Here is a 23,173-nt window from a genome sequence, read left to right as displayed (position 1 = left end):
TGGGTGCGCAATTGCAGCATGGTTATTGTATAATCGACGCCGCGCCACTGTGCACCCACCCCGGGGCTTTCCGAGCATTTAGACAGCCCCCAGGAGTTATGTGGCACCTTAAACCATTTTTCTGGCATGAGCTTTCATGGACACGGTCCACTCCATCAGACACATGAAGTGTTAACCTCAAGCTGCGAGATCTATATACACATGCTGGGAATATAAACTGGAACTAAAATTCAAAAACATACAGACAGTGATGATTATCTTATCAGTTGCCATTCACAAAATGTTGTTGGGTGATGACAGACAACATTGCAATGGTAAGCCGATTGATAAATGTAGTGTGATATATATTCTCACTTTCAAACCACAGGAAATGGAGCTGAATCTCTTGATGAATTGTACTTCAGCAATTCCGCACTGATATCTGCCTTTGAAATTCCTTTGTTCAGGAACGGACACCTCCTGAATGATTAAGGTCATTGACAGTATCTCCTGGGAGGTTGAAATGTCCTCCCATTAGGTTCTGAACTTTGCCCTTGGTTTTGTTAGAGTTGTGTCTATTTATTATTTTATGTAGAGACTGGTCTGTTTGTTCCACGTAGAACGCAGAAGGGCACTGCTGGCAAATGTTGGTATTCATCACACTGGACGCTGAGCCAGTGTAAGAACCCCTAATGTTGTGGATGGCATTATTAGGACCTATGACAGTGTTGCCAGAGTAGATCTGGAGACAGAGTTGGCATCTGTGTCTGCCACAGGCTCTGGTTCCTGTGTCTACATCTCTGTTGTGGGGTCTGTTTTTACGGGGGAGTATCATTTTTAGGCTGGGCAATTGTTTGTAAGCAACCATAGGCCTACCATCCAAAGCCTGTGAGCATTTAAAAGCTATATAGTTGGGGGAGTGTGAGGGGGGAGGGAGAGAGAGAGAGAAACACAGTTTTGAAGAGTGAGGAAAGGGGAAACTGTGTTTTTCCTCTTTCTCCTTTTAGCAGAGGGGTAAGATCACCACAATTTTAAACCCACCCCCCACCCCCGATACTTATATGTTGTCAGGTTTGAGCAGATCAAATCTTACTCTCCATTTTCTCTCTCCCTCCTCAAATTCCACATCTCAGCTGCTCTCAACTTAACTAATAATCCTATAGACTTGGATCCAAAGATAAATGAACAGAATAAAGTTCAGTGGATACCCAAGACAAACAGAGGTATATTAATCTGTAAATTAAAAGAGAAATTAAAACTCAAAATAAATGGGCAAAGACCTGAGGGCTTCCAGATTTACAAAATATTAATGGCAGATGAGTCAATATTTTCCCCCCTCCTCCACCCACTCTGGGTACTCCTGGAAGAGGTTTTCATCCTGCAACTGCCCTGCCTCAAACATGGAATTTACAGGGGACCCAGATGTTGTCACCTTCAGCTTGTAACCCTCCCATGTTTCCCTACTGCCTTTTCTGTCTTTTTCCTTACCAGAAAACATCTGTTAAGGAGGGAAAGACGGACTAGCACTCCATCTTGCGGGGAAGGTATGGTTCCAGACAGAGGGTTTTGAGTGCTGCATCCAACGAAGTGAATGGACCCCTTCACTATAGCCTATGCTGGCTAGGGCTGCTGGGAACTGAAGGCCGAAACATCTGGCGGGCCACGAGTTGCCCACCCCTGTTCTAGAGGGAGCATATTCCACAGCTTGGGAGCAGCACAAGAGAAAGCGTGCCTGACACATGGGTCTCTGCAGGGAGTGGGATCCTCAAGAGAGCGTCTCCTGCAGATTTTAACAACTGGGCAGATTCATAATGAACACCTGTTTGGAAGAAAAATGGGGCCAACAAAACAGCAAGATAATGAATTTACAGAGTCCCATTTCAGGGGCTGTCGGTCCTAGATCCATGGTGACCATGCCTGTAGCTTAGCATTCGGAGGAGCCCTATGCAGATGCAGATAAGAAGTAGCTGCTTGCCTAAAGGATGCTTATATTGGAAGATGCTCCACCCCAGAAGCAGACTCCTCTTAGGGCAAGGAGTCACTTGCTGCTGACTTCAGTTTGGTGCCTCCTCTAGAACAGAAAGCTCAGTTTGGCACACTGGATTTCATTAACGACTAAAAGGCAGTCTTGGGCCAGGGCTACACAACTCCTTAAACAACCTGTGGATTTTTACTGCCTGTCTCATGTCAGTGCCAGTCAGCCTGTGCCTCCTTTAGGCGCTAGGGCAGCTTGCCTTCAGCCCTCCACGATGCTGTGGGCCCTGGTGTAGGGCAAAGGAGGCACCCCTCCCATCTTGCAACTGGAGAGGGCTCTGCATGACGTGAGTAGCATGCAGGGCCTAAGCTGCACATTCCCAAGGCTAGGCCCTCCCACCATGTGCAAGCTATTAGGCAGAGCAAAGCATTTCTTGTGCTTGAGTAAGAATGTTCCCACAGCAGAACGGTGGGGTGGGGGAGACGCTGGCCGAAAGCCAGGCGTGTGGAGATAAGTCTCAGGCTGGCCGAGGTCCAGCCCTCGCAGAGCCCCATTCACAGCAACCTCTGGCCTGGCTCCCGAACCTCCCTGGCCAGAGGGCACCACTTCCTTCAGGGTCAGAGCCTTGATTTATGCACAGGGTCACTACTGCCCATGCTCCCTGGATGTGCACCACTGGGGTGGCACTTGGCACTGCTCCACAGGGCCCAAAGTCGGCCTGCTGGCAATGGTGTGCTTCTACTTCTGAGGCAACTTAAGGCTCCAGCCCAAAGTCAGTAACAGAAAGCTTCTTATAAAAGCCCCACAGGCCGTTTTTAGTCTTCCTCCACTCACTGTCTGAAATGGCAACAGCAACTCTGTGGCCAATGCAGGTCCAGGAAGAGATTTACAGGAACCCTTCCCTCCATGCCAGATAATGAAGCAGCCAGAATCGTCACCCATCAGGCAGCCTCTGGGATTTCCTTACTATAAATGAAAACACAGACGCAGGGAGCTGCCTTAGACTGAGCCAGAACCTTGGTCCATCTAGCCCAATATTGTTTACACTGACTGGCAGCATTTCAGGCAGGATTCCCCACCCCCCAGCCCTAACAGGAGATGCTGGGGATTGAACCTGGGACTTTCTGCATGCAAAGCAGGTGCTCTAACGCTGAGGTATGAACCCCCTTTTTCAGAACTACTAACACAGGACCCATTTGCATTCCCAATATGTCATGGTGAATCTGACGCCACTGCAAGGAGCCATTTTTCACAATTATTGCAAGCCAACTCAAGGATGGGGAAACTCTGGCCTGCAAGAGATCCCCATCTGCCCCACCAGCTCCCCTGGCTCTTCTCCCTCCCAGAGGAAAATTTCTTATCTCCGATCTCTGCAGAGATAAAACAATACTGCTCTCTTGCCACCCACCATGGTGCATTTGGGTTTTTAAAAGCATCCATTCAGTGCGATTGAAAGCCTCCTCCAGTACAATTAGGCTTTTAAAATTAGGGGTTTTTGTTTTAAGAAAAGCCTAATTGTAGTACAGTGGAGGGGGGGGCGGGCAGGGTCACTATTGGGGAGGAAAGCGCTCTCCCTCCCCCCTGCTGTTAACCCCCCCAGATCCTAAACAAATTGTTGCAAGTTCTCCCATCAACAGCACAAATCAATTCAAGGGACAAGGTGGAAACAGGTCCAGACACTTGTGAAGTGATCATAACTTTACAAATGGTGGCCTGGGAGTGTTGGGTCAAGAGCTTAACATCTGTACCCCAAAGGGGAGTGTTCCACATACACAGGCAAATTGCATGTTGGAGGCAACTGACTCTGCTAGCATAGCCTCCCAGAAGATTCCTTTCCCCAGCAGATTGGGAACAATAAGCCAGGTATAAAATAAATGCCTGGAGAGAGTATGTCTCTGAGAGAGAAAAGTGGCTCAGTTCCCATATGAAGTCCGAGGGGGTGAGTTTCTCAAGACTCCTCTAGCCTCCCTTTGGCCTCTGCAAACAAGGCAAGTCAAGGCACACAAGGGCATATATGTGTGTGTGTGTTTAAATAATGGACGAGAGAAAATGCAATCAAAACAGAAGCAGAACAGAGGTTATGACTTACACAGAGTATGTGCATACAACAGAAGTGAAGGGCTCCAGCAACCTTGTGCCCATGTATACTTCGGAGTTAGGCCTGCCTTGAGTGATAAGTCTAGGACTAGTGTTCATTATTCCAGGCACCCATTAAAAGTAATTCAATCTGCAGAACATTCTATTTGGTTTAGTGCTTATCTGTCTTTGAATTGTTTGCTTTAGGTATAAAGTACCAGTTCTTAAATTCAAGTGTCCTGGGAGAAAACAACGTGCTCCAAAAGGCTAGATGTTGGATTTTCAAGAGTAGTTCAAATAAACTTGATTTCACAACCTGAATTTTCCCTCCCCCTTTCTTACTTTCCAGTGGGGTGTTTCTTTGAGATTCTAGGTTAGCCTTCCCCCAACCTAGTGCCCTCCAGGTATGTTAGACTGCAACTCCAAGCTGGGTAAGGATGATGTGAGTTGGAACCCAACACATCTCAAGGGCACTGGGGAAGGCTGTGTCAGGTAATCCAGAACATGCTCCCATGTATAACATGGCCTGATCAGGAAAGGTGCTGCAACATCACCCCCTAGTGGCATTCCAAATCACAACAGATCTAAGCCATGATGGGAGACAGAGCCTGAGAGACGTGCTTTGCTCCATTACCACGAAGAAGGGAAAATGCAACGAAGGTGTTTCTTCTTAGGACTGTGGAGAAACACACTTTACTCCCAAAGAAGCAAAAATTATCATGCCAAACCAGAGCAGGGGGGAAAGTCAGCAGCGTTGGCATTTCACTATGTCGTCACCAGTTCTCATGTCAAAGACTGAGCAGCAATAGCCAGTAAGGAAGCTGGCCTACTGCCGCAAACTATCCAGCCCCGCTGACCTATCCTAATGGGATCTTTCCTCTCTTCTTGGCAACACTGTCTATTGTGGCATACTAGCAAACTAGCCCTGAATGTAAAAGGGAAATCAGGCTGAGGAGAGAGTGTAAGCTTCAATGGGAGAGACTGAGAACAGAAGCAGCCAATGGAATATGAGCCCATCGCTAAAATGGGCCCAAAGCCATTATGGCAGCCTCCACACAATCCTGTGTGGGAAAGCCCACATCAGCCAGTGTAGTGTAGTACCTAAAGTGTTGGACTGGGAGTCGGGAGATCTGGGTTCTAGTCTCCACTCAGCCATGGAAACCCACTGGGTGACTTTGGGCCAGTCACATACTCTCAGCCCATCCCACCTCACAGAGTTGTTGTTGTTGTGAGGATAAAGTGGAGAGGAGGATTATGTACACCGCCTTGGGTTTCTTGGAGGAAAAAAGGCAGGATATAAATGCAATAAATAATAATAATAATAATAATAATAATAATAAGAAGAAGAAGAAGAAGAAGAAGAAGAAGAAGAAGAAGAAGAAGAAGAAGTAGTGAGAGCTGGACTGGCCAAGGCATTGAGGTGGTACAGAGCATCCCTCCCAGCCAGATCCCCTCCTAGTAAAAGACCAAACTGGTTTGTTAAGTGGGCGTAAAGATCCTGACCCTCCTGACCTATTTAGATGCCATGCATGGTTTGGCCTTTAGTGGACATGAATAATGCGTTGAACGTGGTGCAGAAAAAGCAGCCGGAGGGTTCCCAATCTAGAACGTGTTCCTGATCCCAACTGGGGGCCTGTGCCAGCTTCCTGCTGATGATCACCCCCTCCCTGGCTGATTTATGCCCCCAGGAGGCACTATTTTCAGTAAAGGAGTGTTATTAGTTCCACTACTCTCAGTCCCATTCCACAGCTTCATCTGATCCACTTCACACTGACGGCATGGCTTCTGATGCAACCCACCCTAGAATCCCATGTGCCACCTCTTAGGGCAATTCTAAAGATCATCCACCAACTTCCAAACACAGCCCTTTAGAGCATCAGGTCCAAAACATTGGAATAGACAACAAATATAGGGGCAAGAAGCCTCTTTATCGTGGCTGCAGTTCCATGGACACGTTGACCTTCTTTCCCAGAGCACTGACAGACTTTCCTCCAGGCAGATATAAAGGTTCCACTGAGTCGCACTCCTACAGGAGCAGCACATGGCTGAGTTACACGGATCCTCCTTTTACACACCGGACAGTCTTGTCTTTTCTCCAGTTTCCCACATGCACAGCAGATGTGGCCACAAGGGCAATTATGTGACCTTCTTTTGGTAGCGCAGTAGGCAATCTCACACCTCTTCCTCAACCCATCCAATTAATTTCCTCTTCTCCTAGGTGGCACAGGATTTTTGTAGGTACAGTCACACTTCCAGGTGATTACAGTGATAAGAGACAACTTCCTTGTGGTGTGTTTCATGGTTGATCCTGGGTACTTCATAGAGGAATGCAGAAGTCAAGCCTTGCCCTTTCCATGGGTATTCATGGCTCACATTCAGAGGAAGTGAGCTGGAAGACCTTTGGCCAGACGCAACAGCTTGCGATTTTATAGTCAGGAAGGCCCAAACCAGAATCATGGAAGCAGATCCTCCTTATTGCGGGCTTGTCACAAAACCAGTTAACGTTTCGTGGGACTTGGGATCCAATACGGTACAGGAAAATTCCAAAGAACACCAGGGAAGGCCCCTCTCTCCACAGTCAGGCCAAGCTGCCGCTGTGGCAGTTTCCTGCATGGCGAGGAGAGGAGGTGCTTCTAATGCACAGAGCAGTTACTCCATCTTTCCATCACGTTCCTTTCCCAGGAGGAAAGCCCACATCAATTGATTGACTTTTTCAGGTTGGTCCTCAGCAATGAAGTGGCTGGCTTTCGGGATGAGGTGCACCTGGACGCTGTTCCGTATATTCTGCACCATAGGTTGGATCAGCCCCTGTTCCAAGTAGGCATCTTCCTCTCCCCAGATCAGCAGGGTGGGCATCAGTATATCCTTGCGCTTTGGAGGACCCCAGCTGTATGGACAGACACACATGTGCATAAAATGGGCACTGGGCATCCAGTAGCAACCCACTTTTCCATCTTGTCCCAGTCAGGATCAGTCCTCCCACTTCCCACCCCAGGAGTCTCCTACCCAACAGACATGGAGGAAATCCAGAGGGATCTGGAAAGGGAACATCCCCACACCTCAGCTTACGTTCTAGAACCCAAGACTGCCCCATTTCAGTAAGAACTGCGATTCCTTGGAATTCTTTTTGGAACAGTCACAGCATTTCCCCTTTCCACGTATGGACATACCAAGGGAGGAGAAGCATTCTGCCCCTGCAGTTATTTAATCCAACTAAGACTTTGTGCCCTCTCAGAAAAGTAGGATCAGAAGATTACTGCTGTTCCACTCCCTCCACCCAACACTATTGAGGAAAAGGCCCGAATGTACTGACACTCCCAATTCTACTACCCAAAGACAGAAAACGGGAGCAGGAAGTGTTGATACCACCCAGAAAGAGAGTGGGGGAAGACTGAGTTCTCACCAGAAGACGTTCCTGTAGTAATTCAGGGGCGGTGTCAAACCGCCAAGGCTCGAGAGGCCATACAGATAAGCCTCCAACTCCTCCTCTGTTAAACGGTGTGCTGGATTCTGGATCCCAGTCTTCTCATTGGTCAAACAAAACTTCATATCCTGTGGAGACAAGACAGCACCATGTTGGTGTCCACCCTAACCCTGTATAAGACAACCTCTTATGAGACAGGGAGATCTCCTGCCACTAGAACAGCCTTTCCCAGTCTGATGCCCTACAGATGTTGTGTACTTCAATTCCCCAGCCAGCATGGCCTTTGGGCAGAGATGCTGGGAGTTGTCATCCAAAACATCTGGAGGAGGGCACTAGGTCATGGAAGGCTGCTCTGAAGCTGGCCTTTCATATATATATGCCTTCCAGGGGCCTGCCATAAAGTGCCTGAGCTGGGTACAGCAAGAAGTAGTACGGTCTTTCCCTTTTTCTCCTTCAGAAAACAACAACTGCCCCTACTCCTATGTACAGTGCCTTGCATATGTATTCACCCCCCTTTGACTTTTACACATTTTGTTATGCTACATCCTGGAATTAAAATGGAGCAGCACCAGAACTTATTTATGGATGTCACAGCACAGGGAGTGAATACTTTATACAACCAACAAATGCCAGTTTGTTTTTGTTTACTTAACTTTTGTGCCACAATAATAAAAGAAAAACCACCCTTGGGGAGTTAAGTATGTTGTGTAGGTAAAATGGTGAACATGCCAATTAACTCCATTTTAAATCCAGGTTGTAAGACAACAAAACGTGGACAAGTCAAAGGCACTGCATTCACCTGACAGTTCTGTGTGTGCTGGCCTGCAGTGAAAGGTTTTCCCAGCACTCCTCTCCACATTGTATATAATGTGTATTTTATGCTTTTTATGGCTTTAAATTTTGTATATTGGTTTTTAATGTTCAGTACTGCAGTGGTATATAAATGTAGTAGTAGTAGTAGTGGTGGTGGTTATAATAAACTCTCTTCACTGGCTGCCAATTAGTTTCCGGGTGAAGTATAAAGTGTTGGTTATCACCTTTAAAGCCCTACATGGTTTGGGCCCAGGCTACTTGCGGGATCGGCTTCTCCTATACAAGCCGCCCCACACACTCAGGTCCTCTGGGAAACATCTGCTTCAGTCAGCAAAGACTAGGCTAACAACCATTACCTAGAGGACCTTCTCTTCTGCTGCTCCCAGACTGTGGAATGGCTTGCCAGAGGAGACTCGTCAGCTTGACAGTCTTTTAGCATTCAAGAAAGCTATCAAGACTGATCTCTTCTGGCAGGCCTATACAGTAGAATTTTTAGAATATTTTTAGTATGTTTTTAGGATGCTTTTAGGATGTTTTTTAAACAGTGTATACCATGTTTTTAATCAGTGTTTTATGCTTGGTGGTGTTCCCCGCCTCGATCCAGTCAGAGAGGTGGGTAAGAAATAAATTATTATTATTATTATTATTATTATTATTATTATTATTATTATTAATAATAATAATAATAATAATAATAATGCTGCTACATGTGGGTGTGCCAGTCTGCCATGACAGCACAGGATTGGGGCAGCAGCGCCACCTAGAGGAAAGGAAGGGAAAAGGCAAAGCACAGTAAGTCCCGGGGCTCAACCCAGGAGCATTGAAACACGCCTCCTCTTGCCATGGGCATTGCTCCCTCCTCCCCAAGGGCTTTGTGCAGCAAGTTCACCCCCTACTACCCAATGAAGCCATAAGCCACTGATTCTGCATCTCTAGTTGTTTAGTGCCAACGCGCCCACCCATGCCGGCTCCTCACAGGTAAGATTTAAAAACCTAGAACGTCTCTCCGCCGCAGGGGGTGAAGGGAGAGAAGTCTGGATGGTATAAAAAAAAGGCAGACAGCCCAGCTCATAATCCTGCAGCCAGAGCTGAAAGCCAGCCCCCGTCATTTATTTGCCAGGAAAAGGCCATTCATAATACTTGTATGACATTACAAAAGGTGGAACAGAAATAAAACAATGGAGTACTTAAGCAATTAAGAAGAAAGTTGAACTAAAATACAGCCAGGTCTTTACACCAGCCCAGCAGAAAGCTTTAGGGGACATGGTACCATGAGACACTGTGGAGGTTTGTAGCTCAGGTTTCAAGGGAGGAGAACCGTCACCACAAGGCAGAATGGAATACTTGGGCTTTACAAAGGAAAGGCCCCTCTGCACCCCCAACCCGGGAGCGGTTTTATGTACGTAGGCTTCTGTTCCCAGAGTGGCAGGCCAGGAACAGTCAGGCCCACCATGCAACCTTTCCCCCACTTACGTGGAAGTCGTTCACGGACAGCCTGAGCTCTGGCAGCTTTGAGAGCTGGTAGAAGAATAGGTAATTGGATCGCAGCAGCTGGGTGGGATGTCCAAGGATATATTCTGCCAGGTTGAAGGGGGGGAAAAGTTGTGGCAAAAGTTGCGGCATTGCCCTGACATCCGTTCTAGATCACACTAGATCCTCCAGGAGGGCTTGGAGTTCTCCTTACTATCATTTAGGCCAGGAGTGGCCATCCAGATGTTTTGGCTACAATTCCCATCAGGCCCAGCCAGTAGAACCAATGGTGAGGGATGCTGGGAACTGTGGCCCTCCAAATGTTTTGGCCTACAAGTTGCCCGCCCACCCTGATCGAGGCACAAGGCAAATGCATTTCTTTTTTACCAGGATTTTAAAGAGCTGATCATGTTGGCATTTTCAACTTACAGCGGTTTGACTTCTGGGCTGCAACCCTATATCTTTTTACCTGGGAATAGACATGTCTATTAGACATTGTGTTCTTACTCTCTATTTGAATGGACTCTTGCTTTTTTACTTTGTTTGCTTTATTACTTGAATGGGTTGGTGCTCGTTGAGTTAAGATTGTTGGCTTTATCACCATAATAAAATTGTACTTTTGCACCTTGTTAGCTGCCCTGGAAACATAAATTTATGGTGAAGGTGTGGGATATAAGTTATGCAAATGGTTTTTTTAAAAAATCATTAACAAGAGGAAGAAAGGCTCAACTGGGGTGCCCCCACCCCCCAATATCTGAATCAGCTACCAGCCCATGCAGTGAAAACAAGTGGCTGCTTTGAGTGAGTCCTCCTAGGGCCAGCCTCCCTAGGCCAGCTCAGTGCTTAGGTGCTAGGGCACGGTACCTGGACAGCCCAGACAAGCCCCTTCCCCCCATAAGAGTGGCAATGCGACAGCAACGGCCTGGCAATGGCTCTGGAGTTGTAGGGTAGGATCCAATCTTAGGGCCTACATAGAGTAGACCCATTGAAATGAATGACTTCAATTAATCATCACAAACTTGTCCCATTCATTTCAATGGGCCTACTCTACATAGGACTAACACTGGATATTACCCATAGTGGCCCTGAATAGCCGAGCAGCTTCTTTCCCCAATCCTGCTTGGAGCAAAAGGGTGCCAAAAGCTGGACACAGCCCTTGGGAGCCCCAAATCACAGGGCCTTACCTAACAGGATGTGTAACTGGACAGCATTCATGACAATCAGCTTCTCCACCATGTCGGGGTGATAGGCAGCAAATTCAGACGCAATGAATCCACCCCAGTCATGTCCTACTAGGACACACTTAGCAGTTTCTGAAGAACAAGAGAGACAGAAATCAGCAGAAGAAAGAGAGCGTGGGCAAGAATCGGTCTGCTGGACACAACAAGCCTGCTAGATCATTTCCCAGACTCACTCATCTGTTATTTCGCAGAGAGCCCCAACCAGGATCCATCCAACACTTTTGAAATCTTAACCAGACCTGGAGGAGTTGGCAGCAGCCAAGCCCCGGCTGCACTGCCACCGGGAGATGCTCTTCTCCCAGCGTAACTTCTCACCATCCTTCTCACTGGAGCCCAGGGCTTCAATGACGTCCCGCACGTCTTCAAGCAGCGCATCCCTCCCGTAGTGCTTACGACCAGCTGGTGCGTCGGAAAAGCCGTAGCCTCGCAAATCGAGTGCCACCACCTTAAAGGCTTCCTTAAATTCCTTCAACTGATGCCGCCATACAAACCTGATTTAATACATAAAGGAATAAGACAAAAGTGTAGAGAAGGGCTTCCCTGCCAGCAGACATCCAGGACATCAGTGCTGGTTTGCCCCTTTCCCCCCCTCCAATATCAAGAATCCCTCACCCAGCTTCCCCTTAACTTTACTAAATCTCTTTTAACATTCGTCCTTCCATCACTGAGATAGTAATTCTATTGACCAGCAACCGTGTTGTTTGTGCATTCCATTGAATGTATGACCGATACTAAATGAATGCTGTATAATTATGATTTAATGATGAAGGCCTGAGAGTCATTCACCATGAATCATGGGAGCTGAATACCAAGCAAGTGACTATCACCACCACCTCCAGGTCCTTTCCTCTGGCAAGTTAATCCGTTCACTCCAAGCTTTGCAGCACACCTGCTCCCAAAATAGGTCAACTGCCACACTGGATGAGAGACCTGTGGGTTGTCACTGCCTGCACGAGTAAATTGGTATCAGCCCCACGCGTTCCACCTCTCCTGATTTCCACACACCACAGCAACACTTACCAGTTCTGAGGATATCCGTGCAAGAACAGCATCAGCTGTGCTCCTTTCTGGCCAGCCTGAACGTAGTGGAGACGGAGCCCGGAGTTCTTGAGGCCCCGAAGGACAGAAAAATAGGATAGTTACACAGACATTCAAGGTGCTTCTCCCTTGGGGAGGGATCAGAACTCAGTGACCGAGAACATGCTTGGCATGCAGAACTGCTTAGAGATATTTTTAAAATGTGGTATATAAATCATCATCATCATTAGTTGTTGTTGTTGTTATTATTATTATTATTTTATTTCTAACATTTATATACCGCTCCACATCTAAACAGATTCCGGAGTGGTGAACAATAAAAGTTGAAAAGATAAAAGAATAAAAGACCATATTAAAATGTGTTGTCTTTAAAAAACAGAATACCAGTAAAAACCATGGCTGTTAAGTCAAGGAAGTCTTCCTGAAATAAAGATGTTTTCAGGAAGCGCCAAAAAACAACACGCTGTTGGCACGTGCCTGGCCCCCGGAGGCAGGGAGTGACACAGAAAGGGGGCTACCACCAAAGTTCAATCTTTGACCTCTCCATTTCAAAGGATCCCTGCATGAGATCCTGCTGTGGGCCAGGCTAGACAATACTGCGCTGGATGGACAGACAGTGAGGCCAGATGCAAGGCTGCCTACGTGCCTCCCAGCCTTTCAAATATGCCAGCCACACACAATGGCAGACCCCAAGATCTTGCTTTCCCCTCTCATTTCAGTAGACTCCTGTGAGCTGCTAACCGTGATGGTCTCTCCAAGGGGCTCCGCCCAGTCCCTCGAGCGTACTCACCTTGAGCGTCAGGTATCGGTGCTCCCCATATGAGGAATCAGTGAGGCAGCTTGGAGGTGCCTCCCGCTTCCTCCTGTGGAACACCTGTCTGGGGCCCTTTGTCAGCACCTGCCAGAGCACCCCCCAAGAGTAGAGAGCTGCAGTAAGGCAAGCAACGCTGTACACGGCCAGCCAGGAGGCCACAGTGGAGACCTTCAGCACCAGACGAGTGGGGACCAGCAAGGAGCGATAGAGAGACACCATCCTCTCTGGTTGTCCTTCAGGGCTGCAAGGGAAGCATTCTCCTTTTTAGGCCAGTTGGGCTGAATAACCCAGATTCTCATGAAAATACCCCACATCAATGCACACTTCAGCCTGCATCTGTCCAGGCAAGTGTGTAACACAGCAGGATTCTCGGTTCCCTGTGGATGTGTGGTACAGGGTGCATAGAGAGGCAACGGCTGCCATGCTTCTAAGCCCATGCCGGGGCCCGTAATGAACTTCCGTTACAGCGGCAAGATCCAAATGCTTTCTTTGGACGCTATGGCAGCTCTCCAAGCTTCGGTGGGCTATAAAGGGGAGTGCAGGGGATCTTGCACAAAAGCTACAGATGTCATGACTGAGGCCTGGCACGGAATAAGCTCAAAGTCATTCTCTACATCTGCCATGAAGGCTGCAGGTACCTGTTAGAAGATGGGAGACCCAGACTTAGCCACGTTACAAAGGGAGTCTTGCCAGAGGTGCAAAGGTTAGTGCCTGATTCCAAAACATTCTGCAAATAAAGTTTCCAACAATCGTCTATCCCATAGTTGTCTTATGTCGTCTGCTTCCTTTTGTGTGCGTGCGTGTGGGGGTAAACTTCTCAAATCTTGGGATCTAGCCAATCTAGAGGGTGGATGATTGCCCCCAAATGCGGCTGGCTATTTATGTCTCTGGCTGCCTTCCAGAAAACTGCTCAGGCGCCCAAGCTCTGGTCGCCTCAGCCGATCAGGAGCGGGATGTCGCCCGGCCGGCTGCCCTCCTGCCCAAACCCAAGGCCAAAAGTTTCGCCCACAAACGTGGCCAAAGAGAATCCAGCGGAGGTGCCCCAGACGCCCCAAACACTGGCGATTCTCGCGCCATCCGAAAAGCGAGCCCGTAGATCGCTCCCCGCCCATTCTCTCACCTTGCCTCCAACGCACGCGGCTCCCGCAGGCTGGAGTTCAACCAACTCGCCTCTGCCTCGTCCCACCCTTGCAAGCAAGCAAGAAAGCAAACAAGCAAGCAACAAGCGCCGTCCCTCGTGGCCTCAGCAGCTCCGCCTACCCAGCAAAGGATCGGGCTGGTTCTGCCCAACTTCTGCCGCCCATAAACTCAGGCAGGCGAATACGAAGACAGGTGAGCGGGAGGGGCGTGGGGAGGGAAGTCGGCGCCCCTGCCCGCGTCGGCCTTGCGCAGAGAGCTCCGCCCAGCCCGAGCAAAGAGTGCTGGCCAGCCAGGCCTCTCGAAGGAGGAGGGACCAGAGCTCCCCGCGCGCCCATCCGCCGCCTGCGCCATTACCTGGGCTCGGGGACGGGCTGGTGGGGCCGCCGCCGCCTTCTCCCTGTCAACTCGGCAGGAGACCGTCAAAGGGCCCGGCGGCTGCACGCAATGGATCTTCCGCGTCAGGAGCAAGGCGGCAGGAAGTGTTGGCGCAGGAAGTCTGGGGGAGGCTCTCTTCCTCCGGACGGGATGCTGAGAGTTGTGCGAGAGAACCGAAGGCAGAGCTAGAGTCTGCTGAAGGTGCTTTGAATGCCGCAGGTCTAAAGCCCTGAACTCTCCCGGTAGGCCAGGAAGGATGAAGGCGCCAAACTGGGCTTGGGGAGAGGTGTGTGTTTGAATGTACTGGTCTCAGTGAGGTAGGGTGGCAAAAGGCAAGTGTCCCTTTTACAGGTTGTTTGGGTCCTAACTACAAAAATGGGCTTCTTTCCATTAGCTTGAAAGTATGTTTCTTCTTCAATTTCCACTTCGATGTCATTTGTGTTTGGTAGAAATCAGTGGAACGCAGCTTTACTTTGAGGCAGCGTTACCCAGCCCTTAGCACTTCAAATACTATAAACACTATAAGCGCTATAATAATAATAATGTAAAGCCGGAAGCTGTAAGAGGTCAGCTGGATACCTTTTTTTAGTTATTTATTATGGCATTTATATCCTGCCTTTTTTCCTCCAAGGAACCCAAGGCAGCGTACATAATCCTCCTCCTCTCCATTTTATCCTCACAACAACAGCACTGTTGACTGGCCCAAAGTCACCCAGTGGGTTTTTATGACCGAGCAGGGACTAGAACCTGGATCTCCACTACACCACACTGGTTCTTAAAGATTAAAAAATGGGTATACTAAAACAAATAATGCTTACCAAAAGATAGGGGCTACTACAAAGCAGAAGTTATTACAAGTAAAATCTACTGTGTTGTATAGTGCACTGCTGCTACTCGGAATGTGGCCTTTCAAACTTTGGCTTTGTGCATACTGTAGCACAATAGCTGAGAGATCCAGGTTTTGATCATTGTCGCTCTAGATGTATCTTCATACTACCTGTATCTTTCTATGGCTAGCTCTGTTGCTGTGCTTTTGTGTTTTCTGTACTGAGCCCCGGACAGCTTTTTCGGAGACATTTTCACAAATACCCCAGTCAAGACACATATATAAACCCACCCATCTGTCAGGGATGCTTTAGGGTGGATTCCTGCATTGAGCAGGGGGGGGGGGGGGCTGGATTTGCTGGCCTTATAGGCCCCTTCCAACTCTACTATTCTATGTTTCTAGTTGCTAGGCTCGGTCACATGGTTGCTACAGCTCTATATTTTGGGGCAATGGTAATTTTCAGCATTAAAAAAAAAGCAAGGGAAGAAGACTACAGAAGAAGCTACAGCCTGGGAGACTACTCTGGTGATATTGCCCCTTTAAGATTAGTGATACCACTCCAACAGAGGGCCTAACTTGTAGCTGAGGAGGAAGTGTTGAAGGAGAGCTTGCAGCAGGAGCCATTTTGTGGGGGGGGTTGAACTTAAAAAATATAGGCCTACCACTCCATGGCAGCCATCTTTTAAAAGCTGCCCACACCACATGACAGAGACTTCATTGGGATCCTAAAAGTAGAGCAGGAGTGCACCAAGAGTAGGGCAGCAAATAAGAGTTAGTTCACTGGGCCCTTTCACAGACATTGCTGGGGAAAAGCTTGGGAGTAGCAGGGCCTGTTACAGTGCTATGTTTTGCAGCTATTCACAAGCCTTACAGCTTTGTAATACTGTGAAGCTGCAGAGCTACTCGGGGGAAGGGGGGGAGTCTGGGGCAATTTGCCCCAGTCTCCCACAAAGCAATGTGTACCATTGGCCCTGCCACAATTCACCAGAATTCTTGGTATTTTGTTTAAAGTTCTCATTAAAAGAGGAAATGGTATACTAGAAGGTAAGATGATGCTGAATTCATGGCCCGTGCTACCATTAGGCCAACTAGGCAGCCACCTAGGGCACAGACCTCAGAGGGGTGCAGTACTGCCCTTTAAGGGTCACAGTTTTATACAAATTAGCTGTTCTAAGAAAAATAAAAGGAAAATATAGTTCAGAAACGCTTCTTGAACAGCAGAATCAAAGTTGGCAATTTTGGGGGGAGGGGGGAGTGCAAGTAGCTCGCCTTCCCTGGAGCGCAAAATAGTCTGGCAACGGCCCTGGCTGAATTGCAACATTAATTGTGACACAAAGGGCCTCTCCACAGCCACAATGAAGTAAATATTTTACATAGCTGTGTATGAAATGGACTAGATGCTAATTTGAGACTTAAAGTGGCTGTAAAATGTATCCTTGGGAGGCTGGAGAGGAGGGGCCTGTTTATTAGCAAGGTAATATCATAGCAAGGTAAGATATTTATGTCTGGGCAGCAATAGAGACTGGATTGGTCAAGCAGGGTTATGACTGACCAAGGCCAAGTAGTCCATGGGGGTGGGGGGCACCAAAGGCACTCCTCACCCAGGGCAGTATTTATACCTGAACCACTACTTGGTCTCAGTGCTGCCGCTGCTTCCCTTTTAGCTCGGCAGGAGACCATTGAAGGGCCCAGCTTTTGCAGGCTATGGATCTTGAGTATCAGGCAAGGCGACAGGAGGTGTTGGTGCAGGAAGTCTGGGGGAGGCGGTCTCCTTCCATGCAGCTTGTTGAGAGTAGTGGGAGGGAATTGAAGGCAGATCTAAAGCCTACTGGAGGTGCGTTATATGTTGAGGGCAGAGATCCTTCTATGGATCTGCATAGTGGCAAGGAGGAGTCAAATGGCTTGCTGGTCTAAAGGAAGCATCTTCATTACATGCCCAAAGCCTGGGAACCACTCCCGATATGGATGGGCCAGGAAGGATGAGTTCATCCCTAATCCATATTCCTGTCCACCACCCTCTGCAGGCATTCAAGTGCTGTGCCAAGCAGTAGTAGAGCACAGCTGCAGGATAAGTGACCTCATTGAAGTCCAGCCAGATGACTTGCTTAGTTACTGGTAGTTTGCTGGTGTTTGGGGTTTTTGGGCCTCAACCCTTTTGCCTTTGTCCCCACCTACCATTGGAATGCGGCCCTCAAGAGCTTCACCAAGATGGGATTTGGCTCCCAGGCTGAAAAAGATCCTTTATCCCCTGCTCTGGAGCAACTCAGCAGAAAGGGCCTGAGGCAACAGGAACAAGCTCGCTGCCTCCCTGTATTTAATCAACATAATCCCATGGTCACAGGTCTAAGACCGATCAAACATTTTTATAGGAGCAGGGGCGCCTCAAAAACACACTTTTATTGAGTTTAGTTCTCTTTTGTAGGCTAGCCCTCTGAAAATATAGGCTCTGTATTTTTTCAAGTAGTAGCTAGCTATGGATGGTGCTGTTCTTTGGCTTAGGGAGCCACAGCTGAAAGATCTGATCCAGCGTTCTGCAACCTGGTGCTCTCCAGATGTTTTGGACTACCATTCTGATCAGCCCCAGCCAGCATGGCCAATGGTTAGGAATGCTGGGAGCTGTGGTCCAAAACATTTGTAGGGTGTCAGGTTAGGAAAGGCTGACCTGATCTCTCTGCCTCCCCTTTGATCCTTCTCACACTCCCCTGATGCTACTACACTTAGGGCACAATCTTATGCATGTTTAGACAGGGGAAAAAATGTCCCACAACCCCCAGCATTCCCCAGTCAGCATGAGATTTTTTTAAAAAAGTTTCTATATCACCTAATTGCCAAAGCTCTCTGGGCAGTTCAATACCACATGATAAAACCAGGCCTGGAGAGTAAACTGACTGACTGGCTCTAAATCCACATGGAAACCTGTTGGTGGCCCCCAGATAATAAAGCAGTAGCCAATATAGGGTTCATCCAAATTACTGACATGCAGCAAGTCTCCTAAAGCAAATGTTTTCTATCTGGAGAACTCACTAAGAGGTCTCTGAGGAAAGATGGGTACAATTATATTTCTTTGTTCAAAAAGATTAAAATCAAACAATGCTTACAGGTTAAGGGCTGCTAGTAAAATAATAATCAGGATGCACATCCTCATTCTGTTTTTCAAAGCCGTCAGTGCTGAACTGAGTAACAGGAAATGGAGTTCACCTGCTTAGGTCTACTATCATCACCTTCAATATCAATGGGCCTCATTTGTTGACATCATTTAGGCCTCACTGACTCATGAGGAAATATAATTGCGCATCTTCCTTCATCTCAAATTCTGCTCCAGAATGATCAAAATCGCTCTTACATAAAGTTGTTTAGTGCACACATAGCCCACCATACCCTGATTTAGAGCTGCCAATTGAACCCACACCCCCCAAATAGTTTTTTCCAGTTTTGTTTCTTGGCTGGTTGGCAGAAAAGCAAGTCGTCTTCTCTCCCCCCACCCACCCCAGATGGTTATGTTTTAGCTATATATCTTTGGTGAATACATTTTCTTTTTACTGGAGTCGGGCATTGGGCATGCCAGAAACTGCAATGCTGTGCGTCTGGGTCTACCTCTCTTGGTCATTGCTCACCACAAAAGTTTGACTCCATCACTGGCAATTCTACCATGATTATCAGAAGATAAATTGAGTGGCACAACATGAGCCCTAACATTCTCTGGTCACTCCCATCACTGCCACACACTCGCTGTGCTATAAACAGCACTGTGTAGGTATAGGTAATTTGTAGGTCAGGGTGGCGAGCCATTGACCCACAGAAAAATACTAAAGCAGCAGTTTCACACATATAAAAAAGTGCCTTCATTTCAGCTGATCAGTACCCCTTTGCCTTAACATTCCATACTCCTAGCACTCTCCTCCAAAAACAAACCCCAAATTTAATAACCCTCTCTAGGAAAAAGTTTTCCTAGAAGCCTTCACAGCCCAGCTGGGGAGGTCTGGTGGGCTGCGTTTAGCCTGTGGGCTGGAGGTTCCCCATTGTTGTCTTAAATGAAGGATGAAGCTGGCCTTGCTGTGGAGTCAAAATCATGTATTGATTTCCATTCAAGGCTTTATATCCACTCGGGATGTTTGTTTTTCTGGGCAGGCCTGGCATCAGCAAGTGGGCTTACCCAGTGGCATGTGCAATGGGCCATTGCCACTGGGTGAGCTTGTTCACAAGAGTGAAGGGGAGGGAGGGGGATCTGGGCAGCTGTAGGAGCTGGGCATGGGGGTAGGTGAGGTGTCAATGCTGGTGGGATCTGGAGGGGTGTGGGCACTGCGACAAAGGCTGCATTGTGCAGTATGTGGGGGGGGGAGGCATGAAATGTTCGGAAAACTCAAGGGATAGCTTCTGTTAAGGTAATGGGGATTTTTGTACTTTGGGAAGTGGGTGTGCTTTTAGGGAACCAGACGTGCTGGGACCCATTCAACACAACCTTCACCAAGCATCCATGCACAAGAGTAAAAGATTAAAGAAAAAAAGTTTACTGCATATATTCAGTACAAATGTTTATTTTTGCAATGAGAACTGCACAAAAAACCTTTAGTATATAAGTGAAAACTCTATGAATTCCCTTCTACAAATGTCTAAAGTGTTTAATACAAGTTTCAAATTCACTGACATAATTATTTGCCAAGCGTTCCGTGCATTAAGTACAGTGGGATTGTACATTTCTCTTATTTATTTGTACAGGACTTGAGAAGGGAGAGAAAAAATAACCAAGATTACATCATTTAGGCTAGACTCCTACATCTAATGTCTGTAATTGTTAAAATCATACATAGGGGTTGGGGAGAAGGGGAAATTAAATATGTCTCAGTCTGAATGACAACCAAATTATAAACACAAACATCTTGTAAAAACAGAAAAATAAAACACAAGAATAGCAAAAAATACCTTTGGCAGAAAAAAAAATCATGTCTCCAACTAACGATACCACTCTATGTTCATCATTCAGAAATGTGTAAAAATAAAAGACCAAGTACAGCTTTAAAAAATTTAAAGCAAATAGGTGCAAGCCTGTAAACATTCTGAGAAGTTTGCAAAAGATAGAAGTGAGCAGAAGAGGGGAGTGAGGAAGAAGAACAAGACAGCTGAGTAAGCCACCAATCTAAAAAACGCTACCACTACTTGGAACTCTCAACTACTGACAAGAAAAGGTTGGCAAATGTCAAATGGAAAAAGAGGGTTAAACATTAAAAAAGGACTAACCTCACTACTGACTAGATACAGGGGGCGTTGTTCTTTGCATACATATAAATTATATATTTTAAATTTTTTACAACCGAGGGTGCTCTCTTGGTAGAAGTTCCAGCATCTCCATTTTGTTATGCCTTTATTTTTGTCAGTATGGTGCGGTTTTATTATGTACAATTACGATGAGCTCATGTGTGATCAACTCTTACAGCGGATGTGCACTTAAAGTACCCCGAAAACCCTGAGCTTAAAATTAAAGGAGGGAGATGATCATCCAAAGTGCTTCGTAAAAAGGGTGGTGGTGGTGGTGGGGAAAGGGAGACACGGGGGGCAAGGAATACTGTGAGAGAGGGACCGGCAATGGAAATGAAAGGATCAGAACACGTTCAGAGGAGAAGCCAATGTTCCTACTTCCCTGTAAAGGATCTGCACAAGAGCCAAGAAGAGAGGATTAAGGCCAGTTAAGGAATCTGTGGTAAAGAAGGCGTGCCAATGGCACAGGGAAGAGAAGGGGATGCCAGGGGGTTCTTTCTGCTTAAGTATGAGCCATAGCCATAGTTATATGAGCTCCCTTTTCCTGACAATTCCTGGGATCCAATTTAAAACTAAGGACTAATCCATCAATTAGGCCCTCACAAAGAATCTGTGTGAGCCGGAGATCCAACATTTTATGCATTCTGAAGTGAGAATGCTCACACATCAGCAATTAAAGGGTGGAAGATAGTTTTCGTGTACAATCCAGCGTACTGTGACTACCTTTATGTTGGTCCAGAAAGAACAGCTACATGTTCCCAAGCATGCAGTGACCCGAAGCCTGAGTGCTGCCCTCAGGAACCCAGCAACCTTCAGATCACACCGCTGCATTTTAAAGCTAAGGGCAGTTATTGGCCACAAGTCTAGTCAACTGATACAAATCCACTGGGCTTGGAGATGATGTGCAAGCATCCCCTGGCTTTCTCAAGACTGGCACTGACCTGGAAGAAGAAGAACACAGCCAAGAGTTTGCTTGCTTTAACAACTCGTAGTAGAAAGGTTGGCCAGCACCTACTTGCTCATTCTTTCTTTCAGCTAGATGACTCTCAGATAGCTTTCAGGGAAGTTATCTTGGAAACATCGTTCCTTCTGCCACCCCTTAACTCCCACCAAGTACCCAACAATCTGGTCCTCTACATAGAAAAGCACAGAGATCTTCTGATGATGTAGAGTTAAAAGGCACCTTTAGGTAAAATTTCAGCATGAAGGCCAGTGGTAACACTGGCCCCTAAATTCAATCTGCCCCCTTCAGTACATGGCTACTACACCAAGTTACCAGTATTGATATGTGACCATGTGTCTCGGACTGCTTAAGGGCATAGAGATTTAACTGTCCACTGAAAGGCCAAGTCCTGACTGGAAATGGAAAATTAGGTCTGCCACATTTGGCAGTGGCAGCCTATAGCTTGGTCTTGGCGGTGTGCAGCAGGCCAGTTCACAATACCTGCTGCAAAAAGACCTGAGAGTGATGCTGAAGAGGACTGAACAATGCAAGGACCATACTAATCACAGGCAATTGAGGGCTTCCTTGGGTGTTCCGTTTCCCACTCCCAATACATCAAGGATAATAACATGAGGCGGAGTACTGCAGTCCTTTCCAGGCTTGGAGGTAGCCTTGCACAAATAGCTACCTACATTTATGTCATTTTGGACTCTACCTGCTTCATAATATATGCACTATGTAACACAAAGTAGAGTTTATCGCCAAATTAGGCCAGCTATAATGTAGTTGGGCAGAATGTGTCTTTATCGGATTCCGTATTCCAGCTTTATGCGAGTGAAGAGAAGAGATGACAGCAGGCTACAAAATGTCTTTCAAAACATTTGTCATATGGAAAAATAGGGGTGTCCTTGGCTGTATGTGCAGAAGTGAGGTGGGTGGAGGTGTTCACACAGAGCGATAGCCTCCTCTACAGCAGCTAGTCAGGGAGGGCCTGACAGGAATAAGCACACTGAATGACAGTGTTGAATTGATAGCCCAACCCCACTGACCCAGACCAAGGACAATTTATGCCAGAACAGTCACATTTTGTCAAGAGAAGAAGAAACACAAGAGGCCATTTGCAAGCTCGGAACGGTTCAATCCTATAGCCAGCAGTTCCTGTTCTAACACCTGTTTGGACAAAGAGTACAGGAATGTGAAAAGTGCTGCCTATTTCCCCCCCTTTGCTTTTACTGGGTTCTCATGGGGTCAGGTGCAGCCAGTCCAAATGTCCCTTATTTAGCTCACCCCAGGCACCCAAGCTTAAAAGAAAACCTTTCGCCAACAACACAGGCCTTGTTCAAGGCTTGGAGAAGCACGGTCCGTAAGAATTAGGACAAACTTTCTCATTCCAACAGATGTGGGCCAATTTTTACTGCTAGAAGCTACACCGTGCTCTTGAGATTTGTCCAGAGCAGGAACAAGAGTGTCTGACAACAACCACTACGTGCTCTTCCCTTACTTTTGGTTTAGTGCTACAGTGTGAAACCATTCAAGTCTCTGCTGCCTGCCAAGGCTGCGACGGCTTGTTACTTTGTCTTCCTACTGTTTCTATGGCATTCTGTAGTTTTGGTGCTGCTGCTTGCAGGCAAGCCTTCCTTAGATTGGTGAGAAGATGGAAACCCTGATCATTGTGGCCGGAGAACTCCCTTCCCTGCTGGAGCAAGACAGATGAGAGGGACAAGCTGCGCTTTGCAGCCTTACTTACTTCCTTAAAGTCATTTCACCACAAGAGGGATTTAAAAGAAATGTCAGTACTACACCAAC

General features: G+C 47.2%; 1 protein-coding gene across 2 annotated transcripts; it reads right to left on the bottom strand.

The window, feature by feature from the left end:
- Positions 1 to 5,939: 5,939 nt before the first annotated feature.
- Positions 5,940 to 14,148, bottom strand: EPHX3 (epoxide hydrolase 3). Of its 2 annotated transcripts, none has more exons than XM_063120465.1 (8): positions 14,091 to 14,148; positions 12,807 to 13,071; positions 11,999 to 12,084; positions 11,294 to 11,469; positions 10,929 to 11,050; positions 9,741 to 9,851; positions 7,434 to 7,582; positions 5,940 to 6,917 (listed from the first exon to the last, which is right to left on the bottom strand). In XM_063120465.1, exons 1-8 carry the CDS (start codon positions 14,132 to 14,134, stop codon positions 6,680 to 6,682), a joined length of 1,191 nt encoding a protein of 396 aa, XP_062976535.1. In that variant the 5' UTR covers positions 14,135 to 14,148; the 3' UTR covers positions 5,940 to 6,679. The 2 variants fall into 2 exon arrangements, with proteins under 2 accessions (XP_062976535.1, XP_062976536.1); XM_063120466.1 differs by lacking the exon at positions 14,091 to 14,148 and adding an exon at positions 13,951 to 14,031 and having other exon boundaries at positions 9,741 to 9,844; positions 10,922 to 11,050.
- Positions 14,149 to 23,173: the final 9,025 nt, after the last annotated feature.

This window comes from Elgaria multicarinata, chromosome 3, assembly GCF_023053635.1.
Source record: "Elgaria multicarinata webbii isolate HBS135686 ecotype San Diego chromosome 3, rElgMul1.1.pri, whole genome shotgun sequence".
Taxonomy (NCBI): domain Eukaryota; kingdom Metazoa; phylum Chordata; class Lepidosauria; order Squamata; family Anguidae; genus Elgaria; species Elgaria multicarinata.
The sequence above is the reverse complement of the archived record's forward strand: the minus strand, read 5'-3'. Positions and strand labels throughout refer to the sequence as shown.